This window comes from Alnus glutinosa, chromosome 4, assembly GCF_958979055.1.
Source record: "Alnus glutinosa chromosome 4, dhAlnGlut1.1, whole genome shotgun sequence".
Taxonomy (NCBI): Eukaryota; Viridiplantae; Streptophyta; class Magnoliopsida; order Fagales; family Betulaceae; genus Alnus; species Alnus glutinosa.
The window spans coordinates 21,174,414-21,194,877 of NC_084889.1; the positions used below are offsets into that span (position 1 = coordinate 21,174,414).

The 20,464-nt window shown below is 36.6% G+C and overlaps 1 protein-coding gene across 1 annotated transcript; it reads left to right on the forward strand.

The window, feature by feature from the left end:
* The first annotated feature begins 11,044 nt into the window (after positions 1 to 11,044).
* LOC133866209 (uncharacterized) lies at positions 11,045 to 14,021 on the forward strand. The gene is made up of 4 exons (XM_062302748.1): positions 11,045 to 11,659; positions 11,750 to 12,427; positions 12,473 to 12,952; positions 14,016 to 14,021. The coding sequence occupies exons 1-4, from the start codon at positions 11,045 to 11,047 to the stop codon at positions 14,019 to 14,021; spliced, it is 1,779 nt and encodes a 592-aa protein (XP_062158732.1).
* Positions 14,022 to 20,464: the final 6,443 nt, after the last annotated feature.

Sequence of the window (20,464 nt, forward strand, 5' to 3'; positions counted from 1 at the left end):
ACACCACCTAGAGAAAACCGAATCAGTGTCGATTTAGGTCTTCTGTAGCCGATAAATAGAGGGCTTCTAGGCATGTAATTTGTAAGAATTCAATTGTGAATTCCATAGTGCTTAGAGAGAATATTTTAGGAGTCGTCGTACTAATCCGCTTACTCTCTAGTCGTTGCCAAGTGCCGTTGCTGTGTTCATGTGAAGTTTATCTTAGGGAGGAGCCCTAAGATAAAGGATTCCATTGAAGACCCCTTCAAGTAGGTGACTTGTTTGGGAAGCGTTCGTGTTGGGTTACATGTCAGAGTTCAAGGTACGACCACTGCATAAGGTTATGTGAGTGTTACTACTTTGTAACTGGCTTTGTCTTCTTAATAGTGGAATTCCTCAATTTGGCTGCCCCGGAGTGGTTTTTCTCTTAATTGAGTTTCCACTTCGTCAACAAAATATTGGTCTCTTTTAAATTCCACAATTTAAATATTTTGTTGCACACTATCACACACTTGGTAAATTAGAAGTCAATTTCATTTTTCAACATGCAATTAATTCCAATGATTTTGGGCTTAAAGCACACTTTGAGAATATAGAGAAGATGTCGTTAAGTTTAATCAAACCAAGGAAATGATTAAATTGAAATTTCCCCATTAAGAGTCAAAATCGGATTCGATTCAAATTTGGATTCTACACATGTCTCAGTGTTTTGATCTTAACTTTCTACTCAGATCTTGGATTGCAATTAAAATTGTGGCGTTGGAAAACTAATAAAAAATGAAACAAATATGTCAGAAATAAATTTTTCCTAATTCGAACGTTTTCTGTGCCAAATTGCTCCGCAATGAAAGACCACAAAATCTGGACGAATTTGGAATACATTTCCTACTTGGATTGAATTTTCAATCTGCTACATTGACTAAGAGACTAAGTTCCAATTTTTTCTTGGATTCCTAGGTCTTTTAAGCCTCTCCAAGTCTCTATAAATAGACCCCTAAGCAGGGGCGAAGCTACCCCTGGCCTTGGGGGGGGGTAGCTAATTACAAGTAAGAGAGATTTTAGTTCTGTTAGAGCTGAAAAGTAGTTAATTAGTCAAATTAGTTAGGATTTAAATTAAAATTAGAAGAGATAAAAGATATTTAGAAAAGACTAATGATGATTTTCTGTCCTTTGAAGCCTTTATCGGAACAGTTGAATTCTCCCTGTCCATGGATGATTATATTTGTGTTAATCTAAACCATTCAAGTTATCTATAACAATGAAGGTAAGCTTCCACTATTTTTTCGGAAAAACCAGAAACCAAAGCTCTCTTTCTTGTGAAAGAATTTCTGCAACACTCCATTTCTCTTTGTCAATACAGAAAATAAGAGAAGCAATCTTCCTTCTCTTATCTCACCGTCAAATAGAATTCGGAGATAACCCAGAAAAGCCACTCTCTTCACTTCACTATGTCTGACGGTTTACAATAGAAAAACAGGACATGAAGTTCAGTTTTAGTTTCCTTCCTTACTCATTCGGTCAGTAACTCTTAAAGACAGAAAAAGAACTCAATTTGAACTCTCTTCATCCAGCCTCTAAGTTTTGGACAGCAACACTTCACCAAAGAGAGAACAGCCCTGCTTTACACAATCTACAGTAAGTCTTCTCCTTGCTCAGTAGAACAGAGAAATTTTCTTCTTTTTTGCATCATAGAATCTTACTCTCATTCTCAGTAAACCACAGTTCATTTGATGCTCTTTGGTTTGAAAATGATAAACTCTCAATTTTTCTCTTTGATTCGGTCACTAGAATCTCTCAAATTCGTTGACAACAACAGTTATTCCATTCTAGAAGAAACCGGTAAGCTTCCTAAAGCAAAAAATTCAATATGATATATATATATATATATATATATATATATATATATATATATATGTAGATAAAAGTCTAGATGAAAGTGATATGTATGTTAGTTATAAATATATATATATATATATATATAGCAGATTTGGAAAAGATGTGATTGTGTGTGTTGTGCTTGATAGCAATGTGTAAGTGTGTGTGAGTTGGAAAGTGTTTTAGAGTGAAAGGTGTGTGTTGTGTTCAATGGACGTGTGTGCCGTGCTCAAATAGAAACGTGTGTGTGCTGTGATAAAAATAGGAACATGTGTGCTACACTAAAGCAGGAACGTGTGTGTGTGTATGACTTGAAAAGTGTGTGCTGTGTGATAAAAATAGACGTGCGTGTGTACATGTAAAGTGAACAAGTCGATCTGTTTTTAGGGGTGAACGTGTACTATTGGTGTTTGACATAATGATATGTGTGTGTGTTTGGTGTTTGACATAGAAACATGTGTGTGCTGTGAGTGTTTGGTAAAACATGTAAGTGTATAATAGTGTTGTGCACTTTGAAGTGGGAAACCGTGAGTGTGTGTGGGGTTATTGGTGCGGTGAACATATGTGTGTAGTGCTGCATGTGGGTTGAGAGATTAATGGGCTTTTGTAATAAAGACAAGTGTCTGTGTGTTGTAAAAACCGTGAGAGTAGTTGTGTAATACCAATGATGCCTAATTGTGTGTGTGCGCGGGTGAGGGGCAGTGATTGAGTGAGTGAGATTGTACAAAAAATGAGAGAGAATACAAAAAAGAAAGGGACGGTAAAGATTACTAAATATAGTAATTAAATGGGTAAGTTCAAATGTTATATGTTTAGGCACTAAAAATTGTATGTAGTTATATATGTATATATGCTACTGTTATGTATGTATCTAAATATATAAATATAATTGCTGCTGTTATAAATATATATGTATGAATATAGGTATGGTGAACTACATGAAATATATATATATGTACTTATTCATAGTAGTTCCGAATACAAGAAATGTAAAGGTCCAAAATGTAATGTTAGAAAGAAATGTATTTAGATAGAAAAGGTGTATATTATCTTATCTATTAGTGTAAAATATAAGGATGAAATTGTAATGATAAAATAAAGCTATTATAATATCCAAACAAATAATGATTCTATTTAACAAAGAACTAGAAGACATAGTACTAAATAATAATTTTCTTAGCACTATTTGCTAATCTAGTATTTCATGAATATAATCTTGTAGTTAATATTTCTGTGGACCCTGTTGAAGCAAAGGACTGTAAGTATAAATTGTTTACTGAGGAGTACTGGATTTCAATAGTGTTGTGTTTATGTTTTATTTTAATTGGATGCGTGTGAATGATTATTGCATACTGAAATAATAAATCTTTTAATATTGAGAAAGAACGACTCCCAAGGGTTCATGATAGAGATGTGCTTGAACTGGAAACCATAATAATCATATTGTTTGGAATGGCATTCAAAGTACTAGAGGAGGGAGGTCTCTGATAGTATGAAAATATATTAATAAAAAGTAATGAACGGGGGAACGTGCCTCGTGGATAGCCTCTAATCAGAGAACGGTCCATGTGAATGGAGTGAAAGAACTAAATTGAACTGTTTAAGACTCTGCATATAAAACTGTCATCCCATCATTATGTTATCTCTGTCCTTAAATAATGCATAATACATGATATTGTTGAATGTCAGTTAGCTCACTTATGTAAATATGGAGTTGTGATTATAACCACCGTCTCATAGATGATTGTGCAGGAACCGACACAGACGAGTATCTGGATTATTAGGATCCTTGTGATGATCTTGATTTCATAGATGAGACTGTCTAGTGTCCCCTATTTTGTGATGGACTTATTGAATAGTCTATCTTTTTATGTTTATGTCAGGACTACTTTATGCACTTTCTAGACTACCTATGTTTTATTTCATGGTTTGTAATATGGCAATAGTTATGTAGGATTTGTGCTGTATGTGGCACTTGTAATATCGTTTTTTGTATATTTATCTGTAAGACTCTTTTATAATGTTTAATGCATTTCGAGGTATTTCAGTCAAAGATCTAAACGTGTTAAAAGGGAACTGTCCCTGTTGGTAAAAAAAAAGATATTCATATTTTCTGCTGCAAGATTTATCATCTCTGAAGTAGTATTAACACGTAATTATCCAAATATAATTACTTACGCCTTTTTGTAAAAAGCGGGTCGTTACACAAGTAATAATGGTTTAATTGTATTTTAATTTGAGATTTTCTATATGCATGATGGTTGCATAACTGTGAGAATTGATCTTAATGTTTATATTCAATCATTATGAATTTTTTATCTTGTCTTAGAAGGTCATTTATATTGATTGAACTCAATCCTTCATATTTTCTCTGATTATGTGAATAATTGTTATATAACAGTTTTAATTAATATATGATAAAGAGGTGTTAGTTTGTAATTGGCCTTATTCTGCTGGACAAAATCACTTATTTGTAAAGATGTTTTATAACAGGGATTCCACTATTCAGAAGTGTTTCAGAAGATTCTGCACTGCGTGCAAGTCAGAAGATTTCCGGCTCCCTGTCAGCCGTTCGGACGACCGTGCCATCCCGTCCGGACGCTTATCTGTCCATACCTCCAGCCGTCCAGACGACGTGCCCTTCCGTCCGGACTCCAGATGTACGACCACTGCATCAGGGGTATGTGAGTGTTACTGCTTTGTATCTAGCTTTGTCTTCTGAATAGTGGATATCCTGAGTTTGGCTGCCCTGACGTGGTTTTTCTCATCTTGAGTTTCCACTTCGTTAATAAAAATTCTTGTGTTGTTTATTTTCCGCATTGTTATTTTTGTTAACACTTTAAGCACACACTTGCCTTTTATTTTTAGAAGTCAATTTCGTTTTTCAATTGGTATCAGAGCTTGGTACACTCTAAGAAGATTTATCTCTTAAGTGTTATTATTTTGACTTCTTTCTATTAAAATGTCTCAAACTCTTAATTCTGTTCCTGCCTTTGATGGTACGAACTATGGCTATTGGAAGGCACGTATGCGGTTCTTTCTGAAATCTATTGACTGTTGGAGTTTTGTTGAAACTGGTTGGACTAAACCAGAGGATCCAACACTCGAACTAGTCCCTCAGAAAACCGCTCGTCTTTCAAATGATAAAGCCCTCCTTGCTCTGTGCCAAGCACTTTGTCCATCGGAATTCGCAAAAATTTCAAATTGCAAATCAGCCAAAGAAGCATGGAAAATTTTGGAAACAACATATGAAGGCACGAAACTTGTAAAATCTGCCAAACTCCAAATGTTGATTTCAAAATTTGAAGAAATTAAGATGTTGGAAGATGAGACATTTGGAGAGTTTTACTCCAAGATGAGTGACCTGAGAAACTCCATGGTGAGTCCTGGGAAGCCTATCTCGGATGTAAAACTCATCCGAAAAATTCTCAGATCTTTGCCTGAGCATTTTAGGATCAAGGTAACGACAATTGAGGAAAGCAAGGATCTTGAAGAGATGAAGATTGAAGAGCTGGTGGGATCTCTTCAAACATATGAGCTGTCTCTGCCCCCGATCAAGAAGTTAAAGACCATTGCCCTAAAGGTTTCCAAGAAGAAGGTAGAAGCTTCATCTGAAGATGACTCTGAGGAGGAAGAAAAAGTTGTGGCTATGTTAGCCATGAATTTCAGAAGACTAATGAGAGATGATCGTTTTAAAAAGAAGTTTCCTAAAAAGGTGAAGAAAGCTCCCAGAGAAGCTGAACCTGAGGAAGAAGAAAAGAAGGATCCCAGAGGGCCTAGATGTTTTGAATGCTCAAGTTTTGGGCATATCCGAGCCGATTGCGGGAATCTTAAGAAGGGCAAAGGGAAAGCTTACAATGTGACTCTGAGTACCGAGTCAGAAGAAGAAGCTCTAGAGTCTGAGAAATTTCTAGCCTTTGTGGCTCCGCTAGTTGAAGAAGAGGACTCTTATTACTCTTAGCATAGTGACAATGGGGAAGGGCTTAAGGAGGCTTACAAGACACTTTACATAGAGTATGAGAAACTGAGGGAAGGTCGTAAGCAGCATCTTTATGATTTAAACAGTTTGCAGACTGAGAAGAATTCATTGCTGCTCAAAATACAGGAGCTCGAGGAAAAGCTACTAGAGACGCAACTCCAGTTAGAAAGAGTCACTGATGAGAAGCTGACTCGAATGCTGTCTATCCAGAAGAGCCCTGACAAGACCAGTCTCGGGCATGTAGCTCCCTCTTCTGATGCTCCCTCTACTTCAAAGACTATATTCGTGAAACCTACAGTCCCAGAGCCTTCTCCCACTATTGAAGATAAAGGGAAGGACAAGGTCAGCGATGATGTTCCAGGCACTCAGAAGCCCATTTCATCAGAAGACCTCCCATATGCCATCACTGCGGTCTAAGTGGGCATGTTCGTCCTTAGTGTTCCCTCCTGAAAGCTCAGAAAGCCAAGGCCAAGAAAGAAGTTCCCCGACAGGCTGATCATGGCACTAAACCTGGGGCCCAGTTCCAGACTCCATGGTATTAGGCCCCATACCATCAAGCACCAAGATATCAAGCTCCTTGGTCTCATGCACCACAATACTTGGCATCTCAGCATCAACGGCCTCAGCAACGATTTGTACCTGCCAAGCACAGTGGCAACTCCAAGAACAAATCCAAGCAATTTAGGAGGCCTCAGAAGCTGAAAAGAAGAGTAGTACCGCAGTGAGCCACCTATCTGGATGCAGAGTATGATGGAGTAGATGATGCAGTCCTGCCAGCAACCACCTACAGGAAGGCAGGCTTGGGTCAAGAAGGACAATCACCCCATGAGGGGGAACAGATGCACCTAGCAGGTTCAGGTGTTCATGCCTAGGATTTGGTTCCTAATCCTACGACATCAGGTTTGATTGCTTGCACTTCTACTTGTTATATTTGTGTGCTTACTATGCAATCTAGGAACCAGTTTGTTTTGCCCCCTATGTCTCGTGAGAGATCTTTCCAGGTACTTATTGGGGAAGACAAAAAAAGCAGGTCGAGCGACTGTTTTTCTGTATTGGCATCATCATGTTTGATCTTTCCTTGCATATGAGGTTAATTCCATATTGCTTTTTTTTTAATAAAAAAAAAAAAATTGGGGAGAATTTGCAGGATTTCTCTTTCTTGGCATATCAGATATTGCATGTGTTTTCACCTAATAACTCAATTCTGTGTGCATTAATCTACTCTGCTTAGATATAATTGAGAGTTTTATGATTATATTTGCCAAGTATTTTCCTGTTTATGTAAAAGTAGCATAGTTTCTTTCCTCATGCGATGAAAATGTGCACTATCCAAGACTCCCTTAAAGGTACATATTTCCATCTCTGACTTTTTGTTTCTAGAAATTTTGGATAAGAGAAGAGGTTTTGATAAGATGGCCAAACTGACCACATGCTAGTTGAACCTAGAACCTAAAAACTCTGGCATTCCCTTTAGATTACAGCACCATAAGAATGAAGCAGTTAATCATATGAATTCTGTGCTTTAAATTGTATATTCACTCCTTATGTGCTAAATTTTCCATATGCCTTGCCATCTATGTGCAAGTAAAATTTTTACTTTGTTCTTCATGGTAAGTAAAACAATTAGGTGCTGCATCACAGGGGGAGTGTATCAGATGAGGGTGGCTAGGCCCAAGTAAGTTATAAGGTTTGACTTTTGACTAATCTTTCACAGATTTTCTCTCTTGTCTAGGAAATCTAGTTGTCATTTGTCATGTCATTGAAAGCCATACCTTGTGGGTTAAGTGATGAGTGCCAAATATTGTATATTTGGACCCCTTAATTTGCATTAGTTAGACCTTTAGTTTTGTTATTTTCTAATATTTTTGGTTAGTTTTTGTATTTTGGTATTTTTCAGATCATGTTGAGAAAATGGTAGTTCTAAAGTGAAAAAAATGCAAATGTTGGGAGTCAAAATCGGATTGGATTAAATTTCAAGTTCTGCACAAGTCATAGTATTTTGATCATAACTTTCAGTTCAAGTATCGGATTGAAGTAAAATAAGTGGCGTTGGAAAGATAATTCAAAATACTACAAATAATTGTGAAATAAAATTTTCCTAATTCAAAAGTTTGCTATGTCATAAATGCCCCGCAATATAAGAGCGCAAATTTCCTTGTTCCTGGCGGCTGCAGACACTCCAAACCCTAGCATTCTTTTCTCTTATTAGGGTTTTTTAGGGGTAGAGGTGCCATTTTGAAAATATGGCCCTAAACCCTAGCATTCTTTTCTCCTATTAGGGTTTAAAGGGGTAGAGGTGCCATTTTGTAAAAGATTGGTTTAACCTAATCTTCTACTATAAATACCCCCTGCTAGGTACCACTTAGAGCATCAAATTTTCTTCAGAGCATTGTTTTAGCTCTCGTCTTATTCCTTCTTTTGTAAGTGTTACTTTCTTCTTATTTATTTTAATTAAAATTTATTTGTTTATTTTAGTTCTCCTTTTCTTTTATCACTTTATTTTTATGATATTTGAATTTTCAGTTCTTTTTCTTCTTCCTTATCATTTTAATTCATAGCACTTATATTTTATTGTTATTTAATTTTTTGATCTTTCTTTCTTTTCCATTATTTAGTTTGTTGTTGTCTGTTATTTCTATTCTTTTGTTCTTCCTTTTTCTTTTCGTTTTTTTTTTTATTATGATTTCATTTCAAGATCGCTCAGTGTTTTTAGTCATGAGAGGCTACAATCTTCAACTAAGGTTGAGGATGAAACCTCATCAATGATAACACCTCCGCTCTTGTCATGATATTCATAAATTCAATATTTATTCATATTCAAATTCCATATCAATCTCTTTAGATTGATGATTTTTTTTTTTATATGTATTTGTGTAACTCAATCGATGGATACGTTGGTTGATTTCTTTAAAATTGGGGTATCTATTATGATTTCCGGATACAATAGATGATTTCAATTAAAAAAAAATGGATAATCGTTGTGATTTGTTGAGTTGAGTTATTCAAATATTTTTCATGTTTTGAATTTGAATATCGGGCCTATTAAATTGAATTTATGAATAAAATGCAAGAGTAGGGTGTTTGATTTGGTTTGGTGAATTCCGATACCTTAGTGTTTATTTTATAAATTGTTCTTATTTTTTTTTTGTTTATCATTTTTTTTTCTTCTTTTTTTTACCAAAATTCCAAATCTTTGGCTCTAGGTTGAAATAGAATTAATCTAAATAGAAATTGATTTTCTCTTCTTTGCACACACCTCCCTGTGGATTCGACCTCGCATTTGCATGTACTATGCTACATACAATTCGTGCGCTTGCGAGTTATAAAGTTTTCACATCAAGTTTTTGGCGCCGTTGCCGGGTAAGTGTTGATTTGTAAGAAAGAAATCAAGTTTTGTTTATTTTAATTTTGTTTTTCTACTAGATTTTTTTTTCTCAATCTTTTTACTTTTATTTATAACAAAAAAAAAAACACAAAAGAAAAGAGCAAGGGTTTCTGTTCTGTGGTTGTTTCAGGTTGTGCGGAATTTTGCAAAGTCAATCGATCGAACCAACACAAGAGGCATAACCTAGAAAAGTTCAGTTGCAGAAAAGTTTTGCCAATTTTTTTTTTTTTGGTCCAAACTTGTAAGTTTCAATTCTTGCCTTTTCAGTGTCTTTGTTTGGTTATATGCATTTGTGTTAAGTCTTGATTTTTTTTCTTATTTATTTTGTTTGTGCTATTTTTCTTTTAATCTTCAAAAAAATAAATAAAAGAATAAAAAATAATAAAAGAAAAGAGAAGACTTTGCTAGTGTGGATCTACAGAACTATCTAAGGGCAAAAATCAAGGCAAATTCTGGCAAGGAAGGTCTTGGGATTTAAGTGTGTCCGGTGTGACCCCCCTCACCTTCCTGGGAACTAACCTAGGTTGCACCTTGGAGAATTTTGTTTACCCTACTTTCAATTTCTTTTCTTTATCTTGTTTATTTTTTTATTTGTTTCTATCTTGTTTGTTTTGTGATTAAATTTTGTTTGGAATTCTGTGTATGCTTGGTCGGAGATCTTTGAACTTCGAATTGTTACCCTTAGATCCTGATATAGATAGGGTGTTTAGGAAAAAGAGCATAACACCTGTCCGAGCAAAAGTTGAGCGGAGAACAACTTCTGAGATGGGAGACAACACGGAAGGAAATCCCAATATAAATGTGGAGCAGCCTGAGCAGCCAAGAGTGGAAAATGTGGACTACACTAGATCACTCAGGGATTTATTCTCACCCGTTGCGACGAACTCTGCATCATGTATAGTTTTGCCACCAACCAATGCCACCCACTTCGATCTAAAACCGCATGTCATCCAACTCTTGCCCTCATTCCATGGCTTGGACCTCGAAAATCCTTACAGCCATGTAAAGAAGTTCAAAGATATCTGTGCTACTTTCAAATTTCAGAACTTTTCTGAGGAATCTGTTCATTTTAGACTCTTTCCATTCTCTCTTCACGATAGAGCCAAGGCATGGCTAGATTCAAATATGCCTGGTTCTATCACATCTTGGGATAACTTGCTAAATAAGTTTTACAACAAATTTTTCCCAATGTCCAAGGTGAATGAATGTAGAAAGGAAATAAACTCTTTTACTCAGGAGGAGGATGAAAAATTTTCGGAGAGTTGGGAAAGATTTAATGAAATGTTGATCAAGTGCCCTCCTCATGGATACGAGAAATGGAGACTCGTGCAGTTCTTTTACCAAGGATTGACTCAATCCAGCCGCAGCATGATTGAGAGTCAATGAATGGAGGCGAATTTCTGAGTTTGACGGGAGAAGAAGCATATCGGACCTTGGATCAGTTGTTCGACAACTCCCAACAGTGGGATTTTTCAAGCTATCGGGATAGATCAGCTCGCATCCAAAAGAAGAGAGGCATCTACGAGGTGAAGGAAGATATGGAGCTAAAGATGAAGTTAGATGCCCTTACTAAGAAGGTCGATGCCCACGTCATAGGAATATCCATCAATGCAGCGAACCCATTCCACATGGATTGCTGTTCCATCTGTGCTAGCCCCATTCACTCAGCACAAACTTGTCCTTCTTTGCCAACCTTTGTCGAGTCATCAATGGAACAAGTTAATGCTTTCAATGACTTTAGGAAGCAATCCAATGGACCCTTCTCCGAGACTTACAATCCTGGGTGGCGAAACCATCCTAATTTTTCGTGGAAGTAGAGCCCACCAATGAATCAAGGGGGAGGACCTCATCAAGCCCATAATCAATATCCCCCTGGATTTCATCATCCTGTTCATCATCATAGTTGCCAAGCACCGCCAGCACTAGCATACCAACCCCCTACTCAAGCCCAAGCCTCTTCTTCACAATCCACGTTAGAGGACACTCTCAAGGCCTTCATGCAGCTTACAGGCCAGTCCATCAATGAAGTGAAGAATGCTACCATGGTGAACACCCAAGCGATTGCCAAGATAGAGGTTCAAATTGTTCAAATCGTAAATCACTTGGATGAGAGAGAGAAGGGAAAGCTTCCTAGCCAGCCCGTGCCCAATCCAAAGTTACAATGTACTAGTGAAAGTTCTTATGCACACAGGCAGGAGCATGTACAAGCTATTGTCACACTAAGGTCTGGGAGACAAGTGGACAACCAAGTGGTTCTTCATGAAGAGAACCCTGCTAAGCCTCATGGGCGAGATAGTGGCAACAATGAGGAGACAGAAGAGGAGCCATCTAAAGCCACACCCATTGTTGATGATCCTCCTAGGTCATTATTGCCTCAAGCGCCATACCCAGAAAGATTACTAGCGCCAAAGAAGGGAGGGAAGTTTGAGGACATTCTGGAGGTGTTCAAGCAATTTCAGATTAATATCCCATTTTTGGATGCCATCCAACAAGTGCCATCTTATGCCAAGTTCTTGAAGGACTTGATTAAGGTTAAGAGGATAACCAATGTCCCGAAGAGAGTTTGTCTGACCGAGCAGGTTAGCTCAATCCTTCAATGCAAGATGCCATTAAAGTACAAGGACCCTGGGTGTCCTACTATCTCTTGCATGATAGGACTCAGCCAAATTGAAAGGGCTTTATTAGATCTTGGAGCAAGTGTGAATCTCTTACCCTATTCGGTTTATCTGCAATTGGGGTTAGGGGAATTAAAGCCTACATCCATGACAATTCAATTGGCTAACAGGTCGGTGAAAAGACCACGAGGAATCATTGAGGATGTTTTGGTAAAAGTGGACAAATTTTATTTTCCCGTGGATTTTGTTGTGCTTGATACAGAACCGGTTCAGAATATTGGGATTCAAATACCAATAATTCTAGGGCGACCATTCTTAGCTATGGCTAATGCCCTGATTAATTGTAGGACAGGGGTAATGAAGATCTCTTTTGGCAACATGACAGTGGAGCTGAATATCTTTGATATCAGGAATCAGCCGTTAAAGTATGATGAGATCGAAAGTGTATGTTTGATTGAGGAGATCAAGGAGGACATTGAAGATAAATCAAGCATTAAGGACCCTCTGGAGGCATGTCTTGTTCAATTTGGAGAGGATTTGAATTTAGATAAGTTACTTGAGCAAGCTGATGTCCTTTTGGAGTCTACTCCTCTGGTGAGTAGTACGAATGAGGAGAACATAGATGAATCAAACACATAGGACCTCTTAGAGGCATGCTTCGCTCAATCTGGAAAAGATTTGGATAAGTTACTTGAGCAAGCTGATGCCATTTTGGAGTCTGCTCCTCTGGTGAGCAGTGAGAATGAAAAGGCAGCAATACATGAGCCTCCCAAGAAGGGACTTACACCTCTACAAGACATTGTTAAGTATAAGTTCCTAGGTCCAGAAGATGTTTTACCAGTGAGTAACGCTTTGGATTTGCTTGATGCTCCAGTGGAAAAGTTACCAGATGTTTTAAGAGAGCACATGAAAGATAACGGCTGGACTATTGATGATAGCAAGTGGCTGAGCCCGATTCATGACATGCCTAAGCGGGCTGGTTTGACTGTAGTAGAAAACAAGGATGACGAGTTTGTGCCAACTCGTATTCAATCAGGATGGAGAACACGGAAAGACTACCGCAAAGTGCATGTCGCCAAGAGGAAGGCTTATTTTTCACACCCATTCATTGATCCAATGGTAGAGTACTTGGCATGGCATGAGTGTTTGAGACGACCCTGTTGGAAGATTCTGGCTACTCAGAGTGATTATCTTCTTTTGTGGGAAGTCTGGCTGAAGACTAAAAACTTAGCGCTTGTGGGAGGCAACCCTCATTCTTTTACTTATCACTTGATCTTGTTTGTTTGTTTTGTTTTTCAGGAGTAGTGTCTGCCATTCAAGTTTGGGGGAAAGTTCTTCTATGGTACACCCGACTTACATCGCCCATTCGGTATTGTATTTCTGGACACATTGGGGACAATGTGTTATTTTAGTTTGGGGGTAGGGTAGACATTTCTGGATGTTAGTTTTATTGCTTTTGTGTGTCAAAAAAAAATAAAATTGCTATGTTGTTGATTGAGCATGATTACATCTTACTATGGTTTGCATATCATTGGTTTGCTTAGCATTCTGAACGTTGCATATCATTAGAAATTTGAATTTGTTGACTCATCTGCTGGATTTAAGAGACCTCACTTGTTTTAATTGAAATTCACAAGCACATCTGCATTGGTTTTGTGGGGCATGAAATTTGAATTGAGAAATGTGTATCATAAGATTTGTAGGATGATTTGTTGATGAAACCTTGGCTGTTTAAAAAAAAAAAAAATCATCAATTTGAGTTCTCATTGAGTAACCGAGCCTCTTGCCTCATTAAACATTGAGTGTTCACGTAAAAAGATGCGGAATTTAAATTTGATTGATTGTATAGCTAGTTTGGCTTCGTAGCCTTGTTGACTTGAGTAATTAAGCCCTTAGGGATGTTTCTACATCTAGTGTCCTAAAACCATCTGGTTTGCGAGTCATTGGCCCAACACTCGCTACATAGGTCAATTAGAAAGCTTAAGGAAGTCAAGCATTGCACAGCCTACATAAAAAAAAAAAAAGTTAAAAAAAAATAAATAATTACAGCCTTGGTTGTTTTCATCTAATAAAATTCCTATGAATTTTGGGTACACAAACTTTGAGAAAAATTGAAACCTCATGAGTCTATGTTAAATCTCACTTTGCACTTATTGGAACATGTGTTTTCTCAATTTTCCAGCTATGAATTAATTGATTTGTGATGTCTGATGTGATTGTGAGGTTCGCCTTGTTAAGCCTACTCATGATATAAGAACCATGTGTTTGTATGGAAGTTTTTGTCTTAACAACAACATAGTGCTTTAAAATGTTTGTGGGTATCATTCCTGGCAAACCCTCGACTTCACTCGTCCTCTAGGGAGTCCTAGAGGTTTAAAAGGCTTATTGCATATGCTAAATGCAATCGTCTCTCCCACGAAAGCGGGTTTATGTTTCTTGCTTTGATTTTATTTTATTTTATTCATTTTGTTTTGCTAAGGAACTAGCAAAATGTAAGTTTATGGGTATTTGATGAGTGCCAAATATTGTATATTTGGACCCCTTAATTTGCATTAGTTAGACCTTTAGTTTTGTTATTTTCTAATATTTTTGGTTAGTTTTTGTATTTTGGTTTTTTGCAGATCATGGAGAGAAAACGGTAGTTCTAAAGTGAAAAAAATGCAAATTTTGGAAGTCAAAATCGGATTGAATTAAATTTCAAGTTCTGCACAAGTCATAGTATTTTGATCATAACTTTCAGTTCAAGTATCGGATTGAAGTAAAATAAGCGGAGTTGGAAAGATAATTCAAAATGCTACAAATAATTGTGAAATATAATTTTCCTAATTCGAATGTCTGCTACGTCATAAATGCCCCGAAATATAAGAGCGCGAATTTCCTTGTTCCTGACTGCTGCAGACACTCCAAACCCTAGCATTCTTTTATCTTATTAGGGTTTTTTAGGGGTAGAGGTGCCATTTTGAAAATATGGCCCTAAACCCTAGCATTCTTTTCTCCTATTAGGGTTTAGAGGGGTAGAGGTGCCATTTTGTAAAAGATTGGTTTAACCTAATCTTCTGCTATAAATACCCCCTGCTAGGTACCACTTAGAGCATCAAATTTTCTTCAGAGCATTGTTTTAGCTCTCGTCTTGTTCCTTCTTTAGTAAGTGTTACTTTGTTCTTATTTATTTTAATTAAAAGTTATTTGTTTTTTTTAGTTCTCCTTTTCTTTTATCGCTTTATTTTTATGATATTTGAATTTTCAGTTCATTTTCTTCTTCCTTATCATTTTAATTCATAGCACTTATATTTTATTGTTATTTAATTTTTTGATCTTTCTTTCTTTTCCATTATTTAGTTTGTTGTTGTCTTTTATTTCTGTTCTTTTGATCTTCCTTTTTTTATTTTTTTTTATTTTTTTATTATGATTTCATTTCAAGATCGCTCAGTGTTTTTAGTCATAAGAGGCTAAAATCTTCAACTAAGGTTGAGGATGAAACCTCATCAATGATAACACCTCCGCTCTTGTCATGATATTCATAAATTCAATATTTATTCATATTCAAATTCCATATCAATCTCTTTAGATTGATGATTATTTTTTTATATGTATTTGTGTAACTCAATCCATGGATACATCGATTGATTTCTTTAAAATTAGGGTATCTATTGTGATTTCCGGATACAATAGATGATTTCAATTAAAAATGTAACGACCCGCTTTTTACAAAAAAACGTAAGTAATTATATCTGGATAATTTCGTGTCATTAACCATTCAGAGACGATAAATCTGGCAGCGGAAAATATGAATATCTTTTTTTTCTTTACAACCATCAGGGACAACTCGCTTACTATACATTTAGAGCTTTAACTGACATCCACTAGAAATACATTAAAAGTCTTTCACACTAATTACAAAGAAACATGTGTCACAAATGACACCACAACATACATGGAAAGTTTGCTAAATACAAATAAATCCTTAAACATGTTACATACAAGAGTACAAACATTGATAAGTATAAAGCACTAAATCCTAACTACAATGGCTTTAAATCTCTTAAACTAGCAGTTAATCCAATCCATAATCTTCAGAACCTGCGCAAACATCTATGAGAAGGTGGTTACAGCCACAATCCCATAGTTCCATAAGTGAGCTAACTGTCATTCAACAACATCATGATTTATGCGTTATTTAAGGAACAGAGATATGACATAATGATGTAGTGATAGTTTTCTATGCAAAGTTTAACAGTTTAATATAGTCATGACACTACACTCATATAAGGGCCGTACCCCCGGTCAGCGTATTCGAGACGTTCGACGACGTGTCCCCTGCATTACTTTTTATTAGCATGGTTTCTGCACTAGCAGAGTACGTCCCACGTCACTCCACTAGCACTTTGAGAGACAGTAGCAATCAATATAAATTATTGGGTTTTCGGTTCCAGGCACTATTCCCATCCTGAATCTTTGGGAGACGATAACACCCAATATTAATAGGTTAATTATTAAATGTATGCAATGATCAACCACACGCATCCAATTAAAATAAAACATAAACACAACACTATTGAAATCCAGTACTACCCTCAGTAAGTAATTTATACTTACAGCCCTTTTGTGCAGTCATAGTTCATCATCTGCATCAAAATATATATATATATATATATATATATATATATATATATATATATATATATATATATGCATAGAAGGTTAATATCATTTCTTTTAGAAATTCATGCCTAAACATGAACCCTAAAGTCACATATATGCATACATAGAAGCAATCATCTTTTCAATTGCAAAGTCATTTACATATATTAACACTTAACATCACATGGTTCATTCTCAATATTATTTTTCAACAATGGCACCTAAACCTATTTTCTGTAAAAATAATAACACTTCTAACAAGACCTAGTCATTTCTAGGGAACATCAATCAAATCACCAAACCAATTAACAAAACATCTATTTTAAAACATATTAACTCTAACAATTATTTCAACTAACATATATTAAAGAAATCACAGTAAAACAGCATGCTCAATTTCCATAACACTCAATCTTTAAAACAATGCATTACATGATTAAACTCATAAAATCATTCTTTAATTCTAGAGTTTTACAACTAATCAAGCACTTAGTTTAAACAACATCACTCATTAATTATCAATAATCAAACATAATCAATACCCTAAAATATTATACAATTCTAGATTTCACTAATACATATCAATCATCAATAATAAGACACAAGCCCATTTAATTACAATAAGGAATTCTTAATAAAAATTAGTTCAAACCAAACATAACAAGGCACAACAATTCATGCTTCACATAGATCGGGTCAACACATGATATATGACTTAACCTCAAATGGCCAAATAATAATAATACACATAAATATCTAGCCAATACATATCCAATTTAAACAACCTAAAAGAAATCTCCAAAACACCCATTTGGCCAGCATAGGAAATCTATTCTTTAAAATTCATCACTGCTCTGGTACTAAAATACCAATACACTCAAATATTCATTCAACAATAATTCTAGCTTCTAAAATTATCACAAGCCATCTAACCAAAACTCAAATCCACAACCCCCAATTCAATACCCATAGCCACTGCCGACACATAACCGGCCAGAACAGGAATACAAGACAGGGAATTCAACATCCAAAAATATCCCATCATTAATCCATAAAAAACCCCCAAAATCATCAAACCCTAATTCAACAATAATCAAATCAATCCTCAAAATAAATCATCATAGGTTATAAGAAATTACCCCAAGGATTTTCATAGCAAATCCACCAAAATTCGCCACTGATTCCGCCGGAAAACGCACAGGAAGAACCGGGTCTTCCCTCGGGTCTTCGGGTCACAGATTCGAGTTCTGGGTCACGGGGCTTCGGGGCTTCGGCTGGGTTGCACACACGGGTCACGGGCTTACCGAAAACCGCTACTGGGACCACCGGACATGGAGGATCGGACCTCCGGAAGGATCGGGTCACACGGGTTCTCCCGGATTCGTCGGGTTTGGCTCGCGGGTCGCGGGTCCAAGCTCCTGGGTTCGTCGGTTTCCGCGTCCTAGGCACCACCAGAGTCGACCCACCGGTAGCATCGGCCGGAAATCGAGTCACCGGCGTTCCTTGGGTTCCGGGTTTGGCTCCCTCTCTCCCGATCTCTGACTCTCCCTCTCCCGATCTCTCGGTCTCTCTGTCTCTCTCGACATCTCTCTCTCTCTATCCCTCAAGTCTCTCCCTCAATCTCCGGCTCTCACTCTCTCTGTCTCACTGTGTTCGTGCGAGAAGAAAGAAAGAAGAAGAAAGAAGAAAGAACGAAGAACAGAGAAGAAAGAAATAAAGAAGAGAGGTGTGTGGGATTTGATGAGAAAGGGGGATTTATTTTATAAAAATATAAGATATTATTTTTTTTGTAATCATTAAGTTTTAGTGAAACATCCACTGATATTTTGCACAAAACTTAATAGTTAAGTTTTTACAAAATATCTTCCATAAAAATATCTCTTATAAAAATATCTCTTGATATTTTATCTGTTGATATTTTTACATTGGTCTTTTACCATTATGTATAATTCCTTAAAATTATGAACTAAGTCCGTTTTGATTCTAGTTCGTTTCATTGTCAATATTATTATCTCAATAATATTTTAACACTATAAATATATACCAAATATATATTGCACAATAATATTACACGCAGTGAATATTACACATTAATATTATTTATCAATATTATTATGCCAATTAGTCCACTGAATAATTCGGTCAGTCTATTAAATAGCCCTGTAATATTATTAAACTTTATCAGAGTTTAATAATATTATTCTTTATTTATAAAATCATGGTTTATAAATAATAAGACCAATGAATATTTATTTTCATAAATATCCATGTATTCCTCATTATTTATCGGGGATTAAAATACCGTGTTTAAAGCCACGTATTTTATTAACTGATGGATATGAATATTGTTTCCAACAATATTAAGCCGTTCGAGTGTCAAGTCTTGAGAATCGAACGTCAATTCTTGACTTGTCTATTTTATTCAGTCTTAGATTCTAATTTAAGACATTTATTTTATTTCTTAAAATCTGGGGCGCTACAAAAAAAATGGATAATCGTTGTAATTTGTTGAGTTGAGTTATTCAAATATTTTTCATGTTTTGAATTTGAATATCAGGCCTATTAAATTGAATTTATGAATAAAATGCAAGAGTAGGGTGTTTGATTTGGTTTGGTGAATTCTGATACCTTAGTATTTGTTTTATAAATTGTTCTTACTTATTTTATTTTTGTTTATCATTTTTTTTTCTTCTTTTTTTTTTACCAAAATTCCAAATCTTTGGCTCTAGATTGAAATAGAATTAATCTAAATAGAAATTGATTTTCTCTTCTTTACACACACCTCCCTGCGGATTCGACCTCGCATTTGCATGTACTATGCTACATACGATTCGTGCGCTTGCGAGTTATAAAATTTTCACATCATTAAGTCTTCACACACACACACGCATTGCATGAGTTGAGTTGTCTATTTAAATTTTCTATGTCCAGGAAAATATTTGTGTTGATTGTACTCTCAACTCCCTTTTATATCTCTGCCTAGTTTTGAGATGCTCTCTGATTGTGTTATCTGTAGATTATACATGCGTGTTCTGAAACTGACTTGAGAAATTGATTTCTGTAAATTTTCCTCAGTTTTCTGATGTTTCAATGTGGAGCGTCCGGATGGTCCTTCTTGGCATCCGGACGGGGATGGAGCTTAGTCGTCCGGATCGGATCAGTTTACGTCCGGACGCCCGCGGCACTAAACAACCGGACGACCAGGATAGACGTCCGGACGCGCGTGACCTGTCCGCTCATTTCCGGGGCAATGCTCGTCCGGACGGCATTTATACACCTTCCGGACGGGGACCCCACAAACTTTATAGAAGGCCTCTGGTCGCTGTTTCTCCTCCCTACCTCACCAAAATCTCACTTTTTGGCTTGTTGTGAGTTATTTCTTGAATGTTTTTGGCTTTATCTCATCCCTCCTTGTCTTTTTGTGCATTAATCTCACATTCCAGGTATTCTTCTAGTCTTTTTCTCTTCAGTTTACTTTTAACTGTTAGAATATTGATTATTTAGGAATGTTTTTGAGATTATGAGATAAATTTTTGGCAAAATCTTGTTGGTTTCTTTTTGCAGAATCATGTTTGCAGGCAGTCCACAGCGCAGGGTCCACCAGAGGATTGTGGAAGATCGGGCTACACTTCAAGCCAAAACCATGGATTGCACAGTCATAGCCGAGCGGAATGTGATCCACTCTGACATCATGGTGCCACCTCTGGATAGCATCCACGACATTATCCATACATACCATTGGGGATATCTTCACACCTGCGCCTGTGTGGTGTACACCAGGCTAGTCCAACTCTTTTATGCCAACCCAGAGGTGGTGCAGGACAATGACCACAGGTTGGTGCTTCAGTACATCGTTGACGGCCATATCATCACTGTTGATCCCCAGATCATCAGTCACTTCATCGGAGTTCCTGTCCTCGAGATATCTCGCAGCCCGTACAATGAGGTTGTACTCCCTCCTTCCATGGATGATCTCCGGGAGTTTTTCCT